The 16,749-nt window shown below is 37.8% G+C and overlaps 3 protein-coding genes across 12 annotated transcripts; all 3 read left to right on the top strand.

The window, feature by feature from the left end:
• The first annotated feature begins 479 nt into the window (after positions 1-479).
• paqr8 (progestin and adipoQ receptor family member VIII) lies at positions 480-3,374 on the top strand. Of its 2 annotated transcripts, none has more exons than XM_079888469.1 (2): positions 480-522; positions 1,388-3,374. In XM_079888469.1, exon 2 carries the CDS (start codon positions 1,419-1,421, stop codon positions 2,487-2,489), a length of 1,071 nt encoding a protein of 356 aa, XP_079744595.1. In that variant the 5' UTR covers positions 480-522; positions 1,388-1,418; the 3' UTR covers positions 2,490-3,374. The 2 variants fall into 2 exon arrangements, with proteins under 2 accessions (XP_079744595.1, XP_079744594.1); XM_079888468.1 differs by having other exon boundaries at positions 491-651.
• An 813-nt stretch (positions 3,375-4,187) lies between these two features.
• Positions 4,188-8,423, top strand: LOC307168461 (uncharacterized protein). The gene is made up of 3 exons (XM_079888472.1): positions 4,188-4,492; positions 4,886-4,967; positions 7,317-8,423. Exons 1-3 carry the CDS (start codon positions 4,362-4,364, stop codon positions 7,710-7,712), a joined length of 609 nt encoding a protein of 202 aa, XP_079744598.1. The 5' UTR covers positions 4,188-4,361; the 3' UTR covers positions 7,713-8,423.
• An 877-nt stretch (positions 8,424-9,300) lies between these two features.
• On the top strand, positions 9,301-16,280 carry znf395b (zinc finger protein 395b). 9 transcript variants are annotated; one of them, XM_079888464.1, is made up of 10 exons: positions 9,301-9,381; positions 10,705-10,815; positions 10,904-11,052; positions 11,222-11,328; positions 11,613-11,812; positions 11,927-12,027; positions 13,202-13,442; positions 13,558-13,647; positions 13,743-13,861; positions 14,915-16,280. In XM_079888464.1, the coding sequence occupies exons 2-10, from the start codon at positions 10,747-10,749 to the stop codon at positions 15,024-15,026; spliced, it is 1,188 nt and encodes a 395-aa protein (XP_079744590.1). In that variant the 5' UTR covers positions 9,301-9,381; positions 10,705-10,746; the 3' UTR covers positions 15,027-16,280. The 9 variants fall into 9 exon arrangements, with proteins under 9 accessions (XP_079744590.1, XP_079744588.1, XP_079744585.1 ...); XM_079888462.1 differs by having other exon boundaries at positions 9,305-9,381; positions 10,907-11,052; XM_079888459.1 differs by having other exon boundaries at positions 9,326-9,433; positions 10,907-11,052.
• The last annotated feature ends 469 nt before the right edge of the window (positions 16,281-16,749 follow it).

The raw sequence follows: 16,749 nt of genomic DNA, 5'->3' as shown, positions 1-16,749 counted from the left end.
TTAATGCATGATGCATCATTGATGGTCGACCATCCACAGTTTTCAGGCTACTTTATATTTTCAATATAGGTCTACTCTACATGTCTAGTTGCTGCCGTCATAAATAGTAGTACAATAATGAATAGCTACTTTTAAAGTCAACATCACCTGAGAAGCAAAACAGGAGTTGAAAGACAGAACGATATCTTCAGTCACCACCATTCACTTTCACTGTATACTGAAGCATAGTGAACCTGATTTGACTTTTTTTCTAATTCATTTAATTTTGAGAAAATTAGTCTTCAGCCATCAAAATTTGAATTTTACAATCATGTAAGCAGATTTTACTGTGATTTAAAAAAAAAAATTACATATTTTTTTCTTCATATTTTAGGTTTTTCGAACACAGTGAACTGAGTCATTTTCTGAGTCAGAGTCCCTTCAAACACTATTTGGTGATTTTTCGCCCCGCCCAAATTCTCAAGGAGCCGACACAACCAGTCTCTCAGTTGAGACTTGGACATGGACAGCACAGTTGCCAAGGTAATAATAATGCATAAGTCTGAGAACCGGATTTAATCTTTAGGTTGATATGAAACCCCTTGTATCTTTTAAAAAGTGAATAGTAAAGTCTGGGTAGAGTGAAGAGCGACTTCGACCAGTGCCGCACAGGTAAGGAGCTACTAATATACACGATAATATAAACTCTTTTTTTAATTTAACGCATATAGTCGCTACAGAAAGTTTCCGGCTTTATTCCAGCAAATATTTATTTGTATTTTTTGCTGAAGGTTGTATAAATGTCACATAGCCTATTCTTGCTCTTTCTTTGCTTAATAAGGCACATTTAAAAGTAGCCTATTTTGTTATTCTTCATTATTTATCATGATAATTTACAAGTTTACAATTAAATATACCAAATTTGGCAAACTGTTCTCAAGCCTTGCCTACATTGAAATGTGCTGTAAGGTGTGGTTTCAACAGTAGTCTAGATAGTATTGAGGTTTTTTTTAATACAGAATGCTAATCACAGAATGCACATATAATTGATAAAGACCTAAACTCTCTATCTAGACATCATTTTTAGGCATCATACATATGCAACCATTACTGAAACCATCTATAACCCCCAACAGTGCTTTAGTAGGCAACTAAAGCACTGTAGGTTTCAAGACACAGCTAATGTTTTAAAATTGAGAAACGTTGGTTTGGAGGAATATACGGCAGGGCACAATGTGAGTACTTGGCAAACACAATGATCAATTCAACCAGGCCAGATATTAACTTATCAAGTGTAAGAGGTTTAGTTCAGCAAGAACTGGCTCTTTGTCTGGCAGAGGTATGAATCATGGCATACTGATTTCGCAGTATAATTTATCCTCGTGCTGTTTTCTGCTTCTCGTTGCAGCTCATTTTTGTTATTGATCCAGAGTCTCACCATGCCAAGTGGAGTTTTGGGCCATCTTAGTGCACTGACATTGAGTATACAGCAGCTGGGTCAGTTACCACACTTGTCGAACTGGCTGCCCCGTCTACCTTTACCTCAAGCCACCGTACTCGCCTCTGATGTGCCGAGCCTGTTTCGTGAGCCCTACATCTTGTCTGGCTATCGTCCTGTGCGTCAGGGATGGCTGAGCTACTTCTGTAGCCTCTTTCAATGTCACAATGAGTCGCTCAATGTATGGACACACCTGCTGGCGATCCCTGCGCTTCTACTCCACTTTTCTTTATTCGCAGGGGCATGGGGGCTAACGCTCAATGTGGCGTCTTTGCCTCTGTTTTTGTACGTGTTGTCGTCACTTACCTACCTCAGTTTCAGCGTGGCCGCCCACCTGCTTCAGTCACACTCTGAGCTGGCCCATTACTCCCTCTTCTTCGTAGACTACGTTGGCGTAGCTGTTTACCAATATGGCTGTGCACTAGGCCACTATTTTTACTGTTCTGAGCCAGAATGGAGACACAGCCTAGTGGGAGCTGTGTTTCTACCCGGTGCCGCAGTGCTGGCCTGGTTGTCCTGCGCCAGTTGCTGCTACGCCAAATTCCGTTACCGCCGTCCATACCCCCTCCACCGGAAGATCTGCCAGATCATTCCCACCAGCCTGGCTTACTTGCTCGACATAAGCCCTGTAGCTCACCGCCTGGTCACCAGATCTTGGGACGAGCCAGTGTTGGTGTTTCACGCCCTGCAAGTGGTGTTTTTTGTGTTATCGGCTCTGTTTTTCTCTTGCCCAGTTCCCGAGCGCTTCTTTCCAGGGAGATGTGACATTGTGGGCCACGGACATCAGATCTTCCACGTCTTCCTGGCCATGTGTACTATGTGCCAGCTGGAAGCAATGTTTAGAGACTATCTGGTGCATCAGCAGTCTGGACTAGGTGTGCATGGAGAACACTTCATTTTACTGGCTGGAGGATCCTTCTTCTTATTGGTGCTGTGCTGTGTTCTGACTGCAGTTCTAATGAGAGGAGCTGTGCAAAGACAGCTGAAGCAAAAAGACTGCAAAACATTTTGAGAAGATTGTACAAAACAAATTTTGAAATCCCACACTTTCAGAAGAAATGGTACAAAAGCTGTCACATGGGCAGTATGTGCACCGTAGACACGAATATGTACCTTTAAAGTACATATGCACCCTTTATGGGGTAATTAAAATACAAAGGTGTAACTTTTTAAAGGGTAGCACCCCAGTGACAGCTGGCAGATATCAGCCTCAGGGAGGCATTTTACTTTTGTGACTATCAAATACTTTTACAAATCAAATCAAACATAAATACTAAGTGGGGATTTCCCCACAAATGAATTCACTGCTGACTGAGGATAATCTACCACTTAGCCGACATTCCTCTAAAATCCAGTACTGTATGGCTTTTACACAACTGGCCTATTTACTTGAAAACTGTTTGGAGTCTGAGACAGGAGTTTTTCGAAGGCAAAAACATTCAAATTAAGGAGTAAAGCTAGACTTGGCCCAAATTAGAGAGTGTGTGTATGAGAGAGTTGGAGGGGTGTAGGATAAGGAGAATAAAAAGGCTACTTTTATTTTGCACTCAGCATGGTGGAGGAATGGATCAACTCTTGTTTCCTCAAGAACATTGATACAGCAAATACATTCTCTCTTCATATCATAGAAATCTACAGGCCAAAACAAAAATGTCCTTCCTAAATCATGGTTTAATGATTAGTTTTGTTTGGGCTGTACAAATAAAGTTTTTGAATGCATTTACTGTACTTTCTTCCTCTCTTAATGTATGATGTATAGTATTTATTTTGCATAGTAAATCATTTCTACCTCAGTGGGGCAGAAATTCAGTTTAACCCTGGTGCCTTAGATACTGCTTTGTACTTTTGATTGTGCTTTGTATTTGAACAAATGTTTGCATTAAAATCCAAGCATTCTAATAAACCTTTGGTGAGTTTTGATTTTAGTTAACAAAGCTGACTGACACATCCTATTTATAATTAAAAACGTTACCATGCTATTTCATTTAGTAATTATTTCAGTGTTTCAGAGCAGCCACATAATTAAAATACAGTTTATTATACCTCCTTTGTCCATTGGGAGGCAGCAGTGTTCAATTTAAAAACTGGAAAATAATTAAAGGTTGTTGAAATGTTTTAATTATTTAAATGTAATTCAAAACAGAACAAAACATATATCTTTAAAAATCTGTAAAATAATTATTAACTATTAAGCTAATAATTAACTACTAAGCAAATTTCATGAACAAGTAAAATGCAAGTTAAGTGAATTCTTTCAGGATATAGGGAGATATGGATTAGGAACTGGAGTGGCTGCTGGAATCCAGAATGAGGAAGTGTGACTGTCAAATCCCTGTTGGATCAGTGTGTTGCTGCCAGTAAAGACAGGATGATGAAAGGTGATCTAGGATCGTGTAACTGAGGTCAAAGGTAAAGGGAGATTCTCTTATTCTTTTAGGCAGACTGACAGAAAAAGGCTGTTTCTAAAACAAATCTCTCACAGATCCAAGCAATAAAATCATTTTCATTTATATTCAGTTTAAAGATTTGTATTTTAATGTACATTTTAAATTGTCTTAGTATCACTTTTTACTTCTTTTTTTGGTATTGTTTTTCATGCATTTTTAAAATAGCAATACACTAAACATTGCCGTAACAATTGAAGTCTGTTTGTGTTAACATGAAAGAGAGGCGTGACTTGTACATGTACTCACCTGTGTCGTAGCTAATCATATTTGTGAGAACAGCAATAACAGCTTACATTATATTCGCTTTCATTACTTTTGCTCATTGGCCCATCAACAATCTCATAGCTTGTTTGGATTGAGAATATCAACTGTGGCAGATTATTGATGTTAGTTTCCTTCTATACCTTTCAGTCATTACAGAAACTGGATGAAGAGTGATGGCTCCTGTTGAGGAGGGTCTGATTCCCTGGTTATCAGGTTGTTCTTCATCTCTTCAGATTAGTATTGTGTCAGCCTTCTTCATCATCATTTATGTCACACTCTACAGCCTTTGTACAAGCTGTTTCAGGTAAGTCTCTTACTTTTTTGTCTTTCACTGTATATTTAAATGCATATTTAGGAATTTATTATTCATTTTCACACTGATTCATAACACACCCAAGAGAAGGGAGTGATTGTAACAGAAGCTGAATTGCTGTGAGTAAATGGGTGATCTCAGTGGAATGTGCAATGACAGGTTCAGACGCACAAGTCACCAAGAGCCCAGTTCACATGCACAGCATGAATATCGTTTGTGTTTGTGATATTATAATAAAAGTAGGGACCTGTTTGTCAACCGCATATGTAAACCATGAAGATGGAGTACTGATAATAGCCTATCATGTTTGCATGCAAAAACCGTGCACTGTGGATGCTATATCTGTAACATTTGAAATAGTGACTTTTCTTTTTATGTCTCCAGTATGTTTGACACTGACAGTGCGTCATCCAGCCATTTACACAGACAAGAGAAAAGAAATATTCCATTGGAATCTCCACAAAATGTAAGAGACCGACATAAGACACCACACATATTCAAAAAACAGTACATAAGTTTGTTTTACTGTTGGCTGTTGCTACACTGTAACAAATGCTGGGTTGTTTCAACTCATGTTTGGGTCAAATGGACAACCCTTACGAAAAAGAAGTATACTTCAAGTTCATTTTATGAAGTATACGTAAGTAATTTTCAAGTATATTTTAAGTATACTAATATCAATGTGTACTTGTAGTAAACTTGTAAGTGTACTATTTCAATACTGCTTGGGACAAAATTGGCCCACTTAAGTGAACAATAAGTGTAAGAGTAGTAAACTTTAAGTACACAACTAGGTTTCTCATTTGTATTGCATACTACAAGTAAACTTATAAGTATACTAGTAGTTTACTATTTTAATACTAGTACATTTTTTTAGTTTATGAAAGTACACACTGAAGTGTACTTGCAGTATAAACTACTAAACTAGTAGTTTGCTGAAAGTATACTTGTAAGTTTTCTTTAAGTGAATATAACATTATACTTACAGTTTACTATATTATTTTTGCACTTGCAGTGTACTACTATGTTCAAATGTAGATATTATTTTTTTATACTAGAAAAATACCTTTAACTGTACTTTAATTTTAAAAACATTTTATTAGCTTCATGCATCTTTTTTTATCAACACTTGAATGTCGGTAAGTTTCATAAAGAAAGGCAACATATTAAACAAAAAAGTTGAGAAAACACATTTTTGTCAAAGACTAAGACTTGATCAGATTCAGAACGATGATCAAAACACAGATGGAGTAGATCGAGCTTCACAGTCGTTTTCTCTTCATGGGTTTGACATTTCATTTGGTAACATTAAGCAGTTTTGATTTACATGCTGTTTAATGTTTGAGGATCACGTTATTTTACTTTTGCGTGAGCAGTCTTCTACCACTAGAACAGATTCTGTTCTAGAAGATGTGTCATAGCGCCCCCTACCGTATAACAGTGAAAACACGGATAGCTGGAAAATTCAGTCAAGGGGGGAAAGAGTAAAGTAGAATTAGAGTAAATTCCTATACACTCCCAGTGGACTAGCCTACACAAAAATTCAGATACGCAGAATTAGAAACATATCTGTTTTATATCAATATTCTAATCAATATTTTCAAACAATGTCAATGTCTCAATCAAAATATTGAGAACAAGTACAGGCCAAATATACTCTTTTTAGACTTTTCTCTCAGTATTATTCAAGTACACTTAAGTGTAATTTTAAGTATATTTCTGAGAAGTACATAAAGTATATTTCTGAGAAGTATATAAAATGTAGACTGAAAGTATACTTTCTTATTTTTAGTTTAAAAGAAGTATACTAATAGAACACTTAAATATACTCATTTTTCGTAAGGGAAACTCAAACCATTGGGTTTAAAATTTATTCTAAAAATATAAAGCAACGGTTGGGTTTGTCCATATTTGACCCAAACCGTTTTTAGAGCATTTAAAAAAAAAAAAAAAAGGGGGGTCATGGCCTAGTGGTTGGGGAGTTGAACTGGTAACCCAAAGGTTGCTGGTTCGATTCCAGAACCGGTGGGAAATGACTGGGATGCCCTTGAGCAAGGCACCTAACCCCTAATTGCTCCCCGGGCGCCACACAAAGGCTGCCCGCTGCTCTGGGTGTGTGTATCCACGTTTGCAGTGTGTGTGTGTGTTAACTACTCACTACTCTGCTCCTAATGTGTGTGCATTAACTTGGATGGGTTAAATGCAGAGGTCAAATTCCAAGTATGGGTTACCATACTTGACCGTCACGTGTCACTTTCACTTTTTTTCACTTTCAATATCTAAATTACCTGGTTTATTAAAGTCAAAATTATTTAATATGACCAAATCAACCTGACTGAATTAGGTTACACCAACAAAAATCATTGTAAGAGATGAAATGATTCCTTTTCCTTGCGCTAAAAAACTGCACATATCTACTTTCCCAGTGTACTATATATGACTGTTAGCATATACAGTATATAAACAAAGCTTTGGTTGAGTAGTGCGGACCACTGTTGACAATTTGCTTTAGGAGAAAGAAACTTTTTCCTGCTTTGAGACCAATTGCAATAGACCGTTGAACCATATTCATCCTATTATGGTCAATTAAAATCACTTAGTGGTAAATTGCAGCGAATCAGCAAGAGAGGTTAAGTAATTTCCAAAGAGTTATTAGATTAATCTTGTAAGGGAAATGGCACTGTAATGGAGAGCAGATAGAGAAAGCTACTAATGATTTAAAAAATCATGAAGGACTGGCATGTGACGTGGAATGGGGAAAAAAAAGTAAATAATAATAAACAATTATTCTCACAAATGTATGTCCTCATTGCAGATTATACATGAGTCCCAGGGTGCTGAATATACGCCAGCTGCCAAGGATCTATCTGATCATATATACTCGCTCCTGGAGGCTGAACTGAATGAGGAAAATCCTTACGAGTGCATCAGAGAGCCTCCATCTGACAAAGCTGAAGGGGAGAATGAGAGCCCTTCCACAGCAATGACAAAGCCTGATGATAATCACTCTGTTTCAGCCCTCAACAAACAGGCAGTGGAGCAGCGTCTCTCTTCACCTCACTCCGATCTACATTTCACCAGCTCAGTTGTTTATGCGGCAGTGAACTGGAAAAACAAAAGCACCAAACCTCTGTTTAATTCAGATACTGTGGTTGATATGAGTGATATTGCTAGGGAGGCTGTCCCTCCCATTCCAGAGAAACATTTTTAGTATGATGACGCAAAGGCAACATTTTCATTTACAATGCAGCATTTATATTTATGCTTCTTTATACGTCTTTATATCTTTATAATGTATAAGTCTTAAAAACAGTCTTAGCATACAAAAACATTTCGATTCATGAAGAAATAGTATATCTGTTTTAGCATCACTGCAACTTCACATAAAACTGTTTAAAGGAAGCCAAACACGTCTGGGTTATTGTAGGTCAGCGTGAGTCACATGATATAATGCCTCGAGCCAATACCCAGACTGGATTCAGAGACTGAAACCCAACATGCTTGTGCTGTCCAGACCTAAAATCCCCTTTGGAGGATGAAGTCCGTCGGCCACGGCCGCAGACAGAAGAAAGCTTATAATCCCCCAGACATCATTTACACGGTGAACGTGTTCTTCCAAATGTCTGTTTGCAAATACACAATGCTGAATATTTAGGAAATAGACCAAAGGATGTAGGTGAAAGGTGACACATGTCAAGGGATTGCTTTTGAATCTGCAGGCAGACTTCTGTCTAAACTGTACATTTAATTTAAAATGACTTATCCTGGGGATACATTTTTATCTATTTTAAATATGGAAATAAATGTTGATATTTGTTACATGTTGTTTTCATGGGACTGTGTGTGTGTGTGTTTGTATAATAGTGTGGAATACTTTTATCATGTATATCATTAATATTGAAAATAAAAGATGTATAATTTTAACAAAAACGTGATTATGGTAATGTGGTAGAAAAACACAATAGACTATTTTTAGTCAAAATAGACAATAATTGTTATTCTCACACTGTGACTCACAAACATGTTGTGTTTTCATGTTTTATGGGGACATTCCATATATATAATGATTTTTATGCTGTACAAACTGTGTATTCTATCCCATACATAAACCTACCCATCACAGAAAACTTGTTCAAAAAACATCGCGTATGATTTAAAAGCCGTTTTCATCATGGGGACCAAAAAATGTCCCCACACGGATATTGTCTTCCTTGTGGGGACATTTTGTCCCCATTACATAGGGTTTACCATACTTGTTTGTGTGGTTTACGACACTCTCCATAGGCGTAAAGGTTTTTATACTGTACAAACTGTATATTGTTTCCCCCTAAACCCACCCTCATCCTACCCATCACAGAAAACTTTTTAAACACCGTTTAGTATAATTTTAAGCCATTCGGTTTACGAGGACACAGGAAGTGCCCTTGTAAACCCTCTTTACCTTGTAATACCCGTCATTGTGTCCTCAAATCATATTTACAAGAACACACACACAATCTACATATATGTATAAAATAAAGAAATTTAAAAAAGTGTGGAGCACTTTATTATAGGTTATTATTAGGCTATATTATTAAAAAATAAACCCCGCACAGTTAACAATCGTGTAATAATACTACGAATAGTGACTGTCAGAATAACACATTTGTGTGCCACCGTGTTAAGCTATAAAAACAATGTAGTGAGGTGTTGCACTCATAGCTGAGTAATATTAGGGCACGTAAACCGACGCAAGCGCGTCGTACAGCCGTACAGCCCACCCTGCCTCCCTCCTCCCTCACTGACTCACTCACTCACTCACTCACGGCAGGCAGGCAGAGGAGCGCGCGTGACGTCAGCAGCAGGCAGCGGCGGCATCTCTCCCTACGAAAACATTCTAGGTAACATCATTAAACACGCCGGTTTTTCATTGACGGTATGGCAGATACTCAGGTTATTTTTTGTTACTGCATGTTTACAGACTTTTCCTACTATAATCATGTAGCCAGTGTTTATGTGAACTGTTCTGATTTCAATCCTACTGCGGTCGTTTCGAGAGAGTACGGTGTTTAAAATGAGCTGTTTTAGCGTGGCTATCTAATGCATGTCTTTTAAAAGATTTTAAATATGCATTTTCGAGAGTAATTTGCACAAATGTGATTTATTGTATTGCAACTGTCTGTTGTTTTGCCTATTAGATTGTGTACATTAACGGGGGTTGAGCAGAAACTCGTGTACGCACACGTTGTTGGGCGAAGGTGTGTCCTTCGGGGAACCGAGTCAGCCAATCAGAGCACAGCTTCCGCCCCCAGTGGGAAGGTTGTTTTTTGCTGGACGTAAACGCCCATTACGAGCGTCCCAGCTAAAGTATGGATCTGGATTAAACAAATGGCACGGTTTAATTTAACTGTTCCAAATATTCAAACTAAACCTTCATTTCCTGGAGGAAATGACAGCAAAGGAATATCGTTACATTTTAGGCAAGCGTGTTGTCGGCTTTGTGTAAATGAAACGCTGTCAGCAAGCATCTTATTTTCTGTCATCTGTGATCGAGACAAGAATCAACACATAAGTGTAAAGGCGGACATGAACTGGTAAATACGTTAAAAACAACAACAACCGCAGTTCAAATAGATGCAAGAAAGAAAAGCTGATAAATAAATAGATTAAAAAACGATCGTTTAGTTGACTCAGTTGACATATTGAAGTAACTTACAGAAAGCGAACGGATTCAAAACATTCGAGTCACTGAGATGAATCCTAAATCCGATGCGGGATTTGGATCTCTCCATGATTTCACTCCCTAAATCCGGAGTTACAGTATCTGAGAGGCTCACAGTGAGGGGGTGTGTTGCCCTAAAAAAAAGTAAAGGCACCGAGCAACATCCTACTGCGTTGCTTGTCCAAATGCAAAAATCTACCGCGTGTATTCGATAAAGGTATTTTTTTACATTAAAATTTTGCCTTTTTTATGCAAATCCCATATCTGATTATTTAGGTTTCCCTTGAATTTCGGGTATGAGAGCATTAGTTTTTTTTATTATTTCATTTTTTAAGAGATTGATATTTGTAAATGTATTTATTTATTATCTTTGCACGTTTTCATGGCCTCGTGGCGTTGTCGCACAGTATGGGTGTTATTATTAGCCAGCTTGGGCCTCAGATTAAAACATGCAATATTAAATGAACGGTGTTGTTATAACATGCTTCTCCCTGCTTTCCAGATTTTTTTACTGAGAGACAAAGCCGACTGTTTAGCTGAGAGCATGGCAGCGGTGAGATCCAGAGCAGGACTGGACACAATAACGATGGGCACAGAAGGGCAGGACGGATTGGTGTGTATCACAATAATTGATATATAGCCCCTGCAACATACAAATAGAAGGAGGAAAGTGTGGATAGTCTGTATTGTTTCCAATCCAGCAGAGCTACATGCAGTGTTGTGGGCAGGAAGGGGTGAGCATGCAGAAGAAGATGAATTCAGGACCCGGGATCGAGTGGTCTGCTGATGTCAGCGCACAGCAAACAAACCTATCATTCTCACACTCTTCCGGTGTGGACTTACCTTACAGGTTAACCTACAGATCTTTGTTTGTTGTCTTATCAGTCTAATCCTAACTCTCTTAGAGAAGACTTTATCTATGTGTAAGGTGTAATGTTATTGTGTGCATCATGTTCTTCGTAGATCTATATTGCAGTGTAATGTAGTGTGAACAGTTTTCTTACTCTCTGCCATATCAGAAGTCCTGAGTCGGTGGAGATGGACGAGATCATGGCTGCAATGGTGCTCACCAGTCTGTCCTGCAGTCCAGTGGTCCAAAGCCCCCCGCAGAGGGACCTCCTACCAGGTGACCTGGCTTCTTTTGGAAACCATATCTTACCAAACAAGGAACACTTTTTCAGTGTATGCTTGTTTGGCAAACCAACGCAGACTGGTTATTTGAAACAAAATCTCATCAGATTTGAAGTAGAATTTAGTAGACTTGAACTGAAATTTTTCACCTTTTTAATATACGCTTATATAAATGAACAATTATTGTATTGTATTTTTATTGTACAGCATACAAAATGAATGTAGCAATTCTATGGTTATTCCTGTGTTATTTACACGTTTCCTCTCTTTTTACCATAGGGGACATGGAGTGTTGCGGAGGTGAGCTGTCTGACAGCGGCAGCAGCGGTTACTGGAGCTGGGACCATGGCAGTGTAAGCCCAGCCCCTTCTCCATCGGTCACTGAGATGGACAGGAGCTCGGGCCAGCTGACAGACGAAGGGCTGCACATGGAGCTGGACCAAGCCGCATGTGAGGAGCCGGAGGCCAGGAGGTGCAAGGTGAGAATGAGATGACTGTCAGGTTGCTGAACCTGAGGGGGAATAGACAGCGTTTTAAGCTGATGTTGTAAAAATACATGTGAGTCACTCTTTGTTTTTCTGTCTCACTCTCAGAGCTTGAGCAGGGGAGCATACAGGTGTCTGTGGCCTGGCTGCGGGAAAGTGCTGACATCACGGGTCGGAATGAAACGGCACATTCGCATTCTTCACCTGGGGTGAGTATGTCAGCGCATACCGAACTCTTGGAACAATGGAGATGGCATAGAACCGTTATGATGCATCTTTAACCCTAAAAAGCCTTCTGTATTATATCGTATATGCAACTATCATTCAATATGAGCCATGAAAGCCTGGTGTATCAAATACGGTACTCCACAAATAAAACATATATACAGACTTTTTGTTTAAATGTTCAATAAACTATAACATTAAAAAAAGATTTTTCGGTAGTGCATATTTTACTGGCTGTTTATTAGTACTTGTAAAGCACATATTAATGCCTTATTCTGCATGACCATATTCTACATCCCTTAATCCTGCCCACTACTTGAACCTAACAACTACTTTACTAACTATTAATAAGCAGCAATTAGGAGTTTATTGTGGCACAAGTCATAGTTAATAGTTAGTTAACTCTTTCCTCGCCATTGACGGAAATTTCCGGCTTTCTGTGTTTTCATTGTTATACAGTAGGGGGTGTTATTACGCAACTTCTGAAACAGGACTGAATCTCCTGATCAAAACACAGGAAAAAAAGAAGCAGACACAAATTATATCATATGTAAGCATGTAAAATAACGCGATCATCAATATTAAACAGCATATAAATCAAAATGTTGCTGAATGGAATGTTGACCCAGGCCGAGCTATAGGACTTTGCAAGCTTTGGGAGTGTTGATGGACTCACTCTACTCCATCCTAGTCTTTGACAAAAATGCTTTTTGCTCAAAATGTTGCTTTTTTATGAAACTTACCCATATTCAAGTGTTGATAAAAAAGGAATGCATGAAGCTAGAATAAAAGTTGTGGTTTTGTTGTTGTTTAAAAGCAGAGGGTCTGTTCTTTCTTATGACATATTGCATGTTCGGATATTCATACAACAAAATATTCTGGGGGCCATGAAACTTTTGTGAAAATGATAAAAAAATGTCAGTGGCTGGCAACTTTTTTCACAAATGCTGACTTGGAAAGAGTTAATAGGGAGAATTAGACCCTAATCTAAAGTGTGACTGTTTTTTCTGACTATCAGGGTTAATAATGTTAAGCAATGTGTTTTATTGGTTTGAAAATCCATGTATACCATGAAAGTTTACATTATTTACTAGGTCTGCAAATATGGAACAAATAAGATTTCTTATTCTTCCCATTATATGATTTTCTCTCAAACAGTGGGGGTTCAGAGCAGTCGCATAGGGAGGAAGACTTCTATTACACAGAAGTCTCCTCTGAAGATGAGGAAACTGCACCTCCATCTCCTGCTCCTTCCTTCTCAAGCGGGGCCTGGACGTCCTGCAGCTCCACTCAAAGCCAATCCACCCCAGGACACCAAGATACTTCAGTCCAGTCAACCCCACTCAGCCAATCAGCTCCAAGCAGCGTGTGGCAGATCCACACTGAACATCTCTATCAGGTACAGGTGCCGTTTGGAAATGATGTATAGAAATCTTGTCTAAAATCTTTGTGATGTTAGTGTGTTTTGTTGCATGTGATTTAGTTTTTTTCATCACTGTGTTGTTTTACTGCAGGCCTGCGCACCCATTCAGGTGACAGTCTCTCCAGGCTCTCCCACCTTTTGTACCTGGAGCCTGCCTGGTGGTGTCCAGCAGAAACCTCAGGTTGGTCTGCCTCTCCAAAAGCACTTAACATCATAAGTGATGCATTTTAATACAGTTTATGCCATCTGGTCTTTTATTACTATGTTGCTCTGTAGATTCCAACATCTCGCAGCCGGTCAGTGAGTGTTGGAGAGCAGTGGCTACAGCGGAACAGCGCCCCCACCAGATCACAGACCATGAGTGCATCTCCCTCCAGAGGGCACTGTTCATTCAGGTGAACCGCTTAGTTAAATGCTGCCCTCTGTAGTCAAGAAAAAGGCCTCTAATCAAAACTAAAACTCTAGTAGCACAAATAGTGCATATATATATATATATATATATATATATATATGTATATGAACAAAAAATATATATTGTACCGATCAAAAGTTGGAAATTGGAAACATTACTATTTTTAATGTTTCTGAAAAAAGTCTCTTATGCTCATCAAGCCTGCATTTATTTGATCAAAAATACAGAAAAAACAGTAATATTGTGAAATATTATTACAATTTAAAATAATGGTTTTCTATTTTAATATACTTTAAAAATAGAATTTATGTGATGCAAAGCTGAATTTTCAGTCTTCGGTGTCACATGATCCTTCAGAAATCATTCTAATATGCTGATGTATTATTAGTGTTGGAAACAGTTGATACTTTTTTCAGAATTCTTTGATGAAGAAAAAAAAATTAGCAGCATTTTATTTAAAATAGACAATATACACTACCGTTCAAAGGTTTGGGGTCAGTAATTTCTTTCTTTTTTTGAAAGAAATTAATATTTTTATTCAGGAAGGTTGTGTTAAATTGATAAAAAGTGATAGTAAAGATGTATTGTTAGAAAAAGATTTCTATTTTGAATAAATGCTGTGTTTTTTTATTACTTTTTATTCATTAGTGAATCCTGAAAAAGGTTAGAAAATTCAGCTTTGCTTCACAGAAATAAATGATATTTTAAAGTATAATAAAATAGATAACCATTACTTGTAATTATATTTCACAATATTACTTTTTGATCAAATAAATGCAGGCATGATTAGCATAAGAGACTTCTTTCAAAAACATTAAAATAGCAATGTTTCCAAACTTTTGACCGGTACTGTATATATTAATATATTACATATTATGCCTTTGCAGCCTTTCAGATACATTGTAAAATGTTTAATGACTTAAAAATGTAATTTAATTTAACATTACTCAACAAAAAAAGTCATTTTAAAATGTAAAATTTAAATCAAGTTGAAATAAGTGTTTACTATATTTTTTTTATAATATCTTTTCCTTAGGAAGGGCCGCGGTGAGGCCAAAAAGTGCCGGAAAGTGTACGGCGTGGAGCGCAGGGACCAATGGTGCACCGCCTGCCGCTGGAAGAAAGCCTGTCAGCGGTTCCCAGACTAAACTGAAAGACTTTAGGAGACAAGGAAGAATCTCCATTTTCTTTCTTTTCTCCAACTATTTCCTGCACTGTAGAGGATCCCTCTTTTCACTTTTCTACCTTTTTTTGTTTTCCTATTAGCGTTAAAAGTGTTTTGGCTATGATTTCCCAAGAAGTGAACGCTGGTACTAGCTATCGAGACTGTGGAGTAGTAGGATCCCAAGCTCTTAAAGGTGAACTCTCCCTCTCACTAGACTAAGGTGTAACCCTGTATTTGAACAAGGTGTTTTTCTACCCCAGTCCTGCACTTCATCCATACCTGAGATATTTAAGTGATTGTTGATTTTTGTATACTGTGGACAATGTATTGCTCTCAGCATTGTCATGATGTTTTTTCTATTGCCGTTTTGTTAGCCTGAAAGGTGTAACAGTGTAATGTCATGTATTGTCTCTTTTTTTCTATGTATTTACTCAGAATTAAGTCACAACTTTTGAGTTTCGCAAGGTTTGACTATCGTTTGCCACAGCTCTTCCTAATCAATCTAAACTGCCAGATATAAAGCTAGAGTGGTGCTGAGTGAATGATATTGGCCACAATGGTGGTCACAGTATGTTGTCTGGAGATAAAAGTGCAGCTATAATCTTTTGATTGAATACCAAAGTGCTATTGCAAAGAGTTAAAGGGAGCTTGACTGAATACTGCCCGGACAATAGATCGGGCTTGTTTCCTTTTGTAAGTTTTTCGACATCCTTCCAAAAAGTGTTAAGGTCTTGTACAATGCCGGATCATCCCCTTGGAAACATCTAAAAAGATTCGAAAGCATAACATCACATTGAAAAAAAAGATATTATGTATAATTAAGAAAGACACAAGATAAAATATGCAAATGTCACAAGCTTGTCATTTGTGCATGACAAATATCAAGAACAATTGTAAAATTATTTTATTGGCCTTTTGTGTGCATTTCATGTACAAGTGGCAAGGATTAAAAGAAAAAACTTCCATAAATGCTTGCAGAATGTGTTTGAAACGAAAATTATTCACAAAGCCAAAATGTCTACACAGACAAAACCATACAATTATTTGCAGAATACTGTAAAGTATGCTGAAAGACTACCTGCTAGTTATTTTTTTACATGTCGGGGGTGTCGGTTTTCAAAACCTATTCCGTGACATCCGATGAGTATTAATGTGAGGGAGAATCTGTCAAGTACTAAGATGATCTCATTTGTATATGTTCATGCACAAATAAATGCAGAAAGCTGGAACACATGCTACATTTATTCTCATCAGTTGGAAGCAAACAATTAAATGTGCTATTTCTGTGGAGCCAACCCGAATTGCACAAATAATGACTATGAATTGTTCTCAAACAAGTTTTCTGAACACTCCCCACCTGCTATTGCTAGCACCCACATTTTCTGATTGGCTAACATGTATGGGCCACGGTCAGATTCTGCTTTGTTTACAGGGCCTATCTGTCACATTAGATGCGTTCATGCCATGTCGTAAATACCGTAACGATTCTGAACTGTAAAAAGCTGGTAACACTTCATTTTAGTGTCCTTGTTACACACGTTACATGTAGTTTCTATAGTAATGCATAATTACTTGCAACTAACCCAAAATCAAACCTAATCCTAACCCTAAAGTACGTTAATTCATATTACTTAATATTAATATTACTGCAATAAGGACACCTTAAAATAAGGTGTAACCAAAAAGCCTTCACTTGCTTGTTTGGA

Source organism: Squalius cephalus, assembly GCF_949319135.1.
Source record: "Squalius cephalus genome assembly, chromosome: 12".
Lineage (NCBI taxonomy): Eukaryota > Metazoa > Chordata > Actinopteri > Cypriniformes > Leuciscidae > Squalius > Squalius cephalus.
This window is presented reverse-complemented; position numbering and strand designations above follow the sequence as displayed.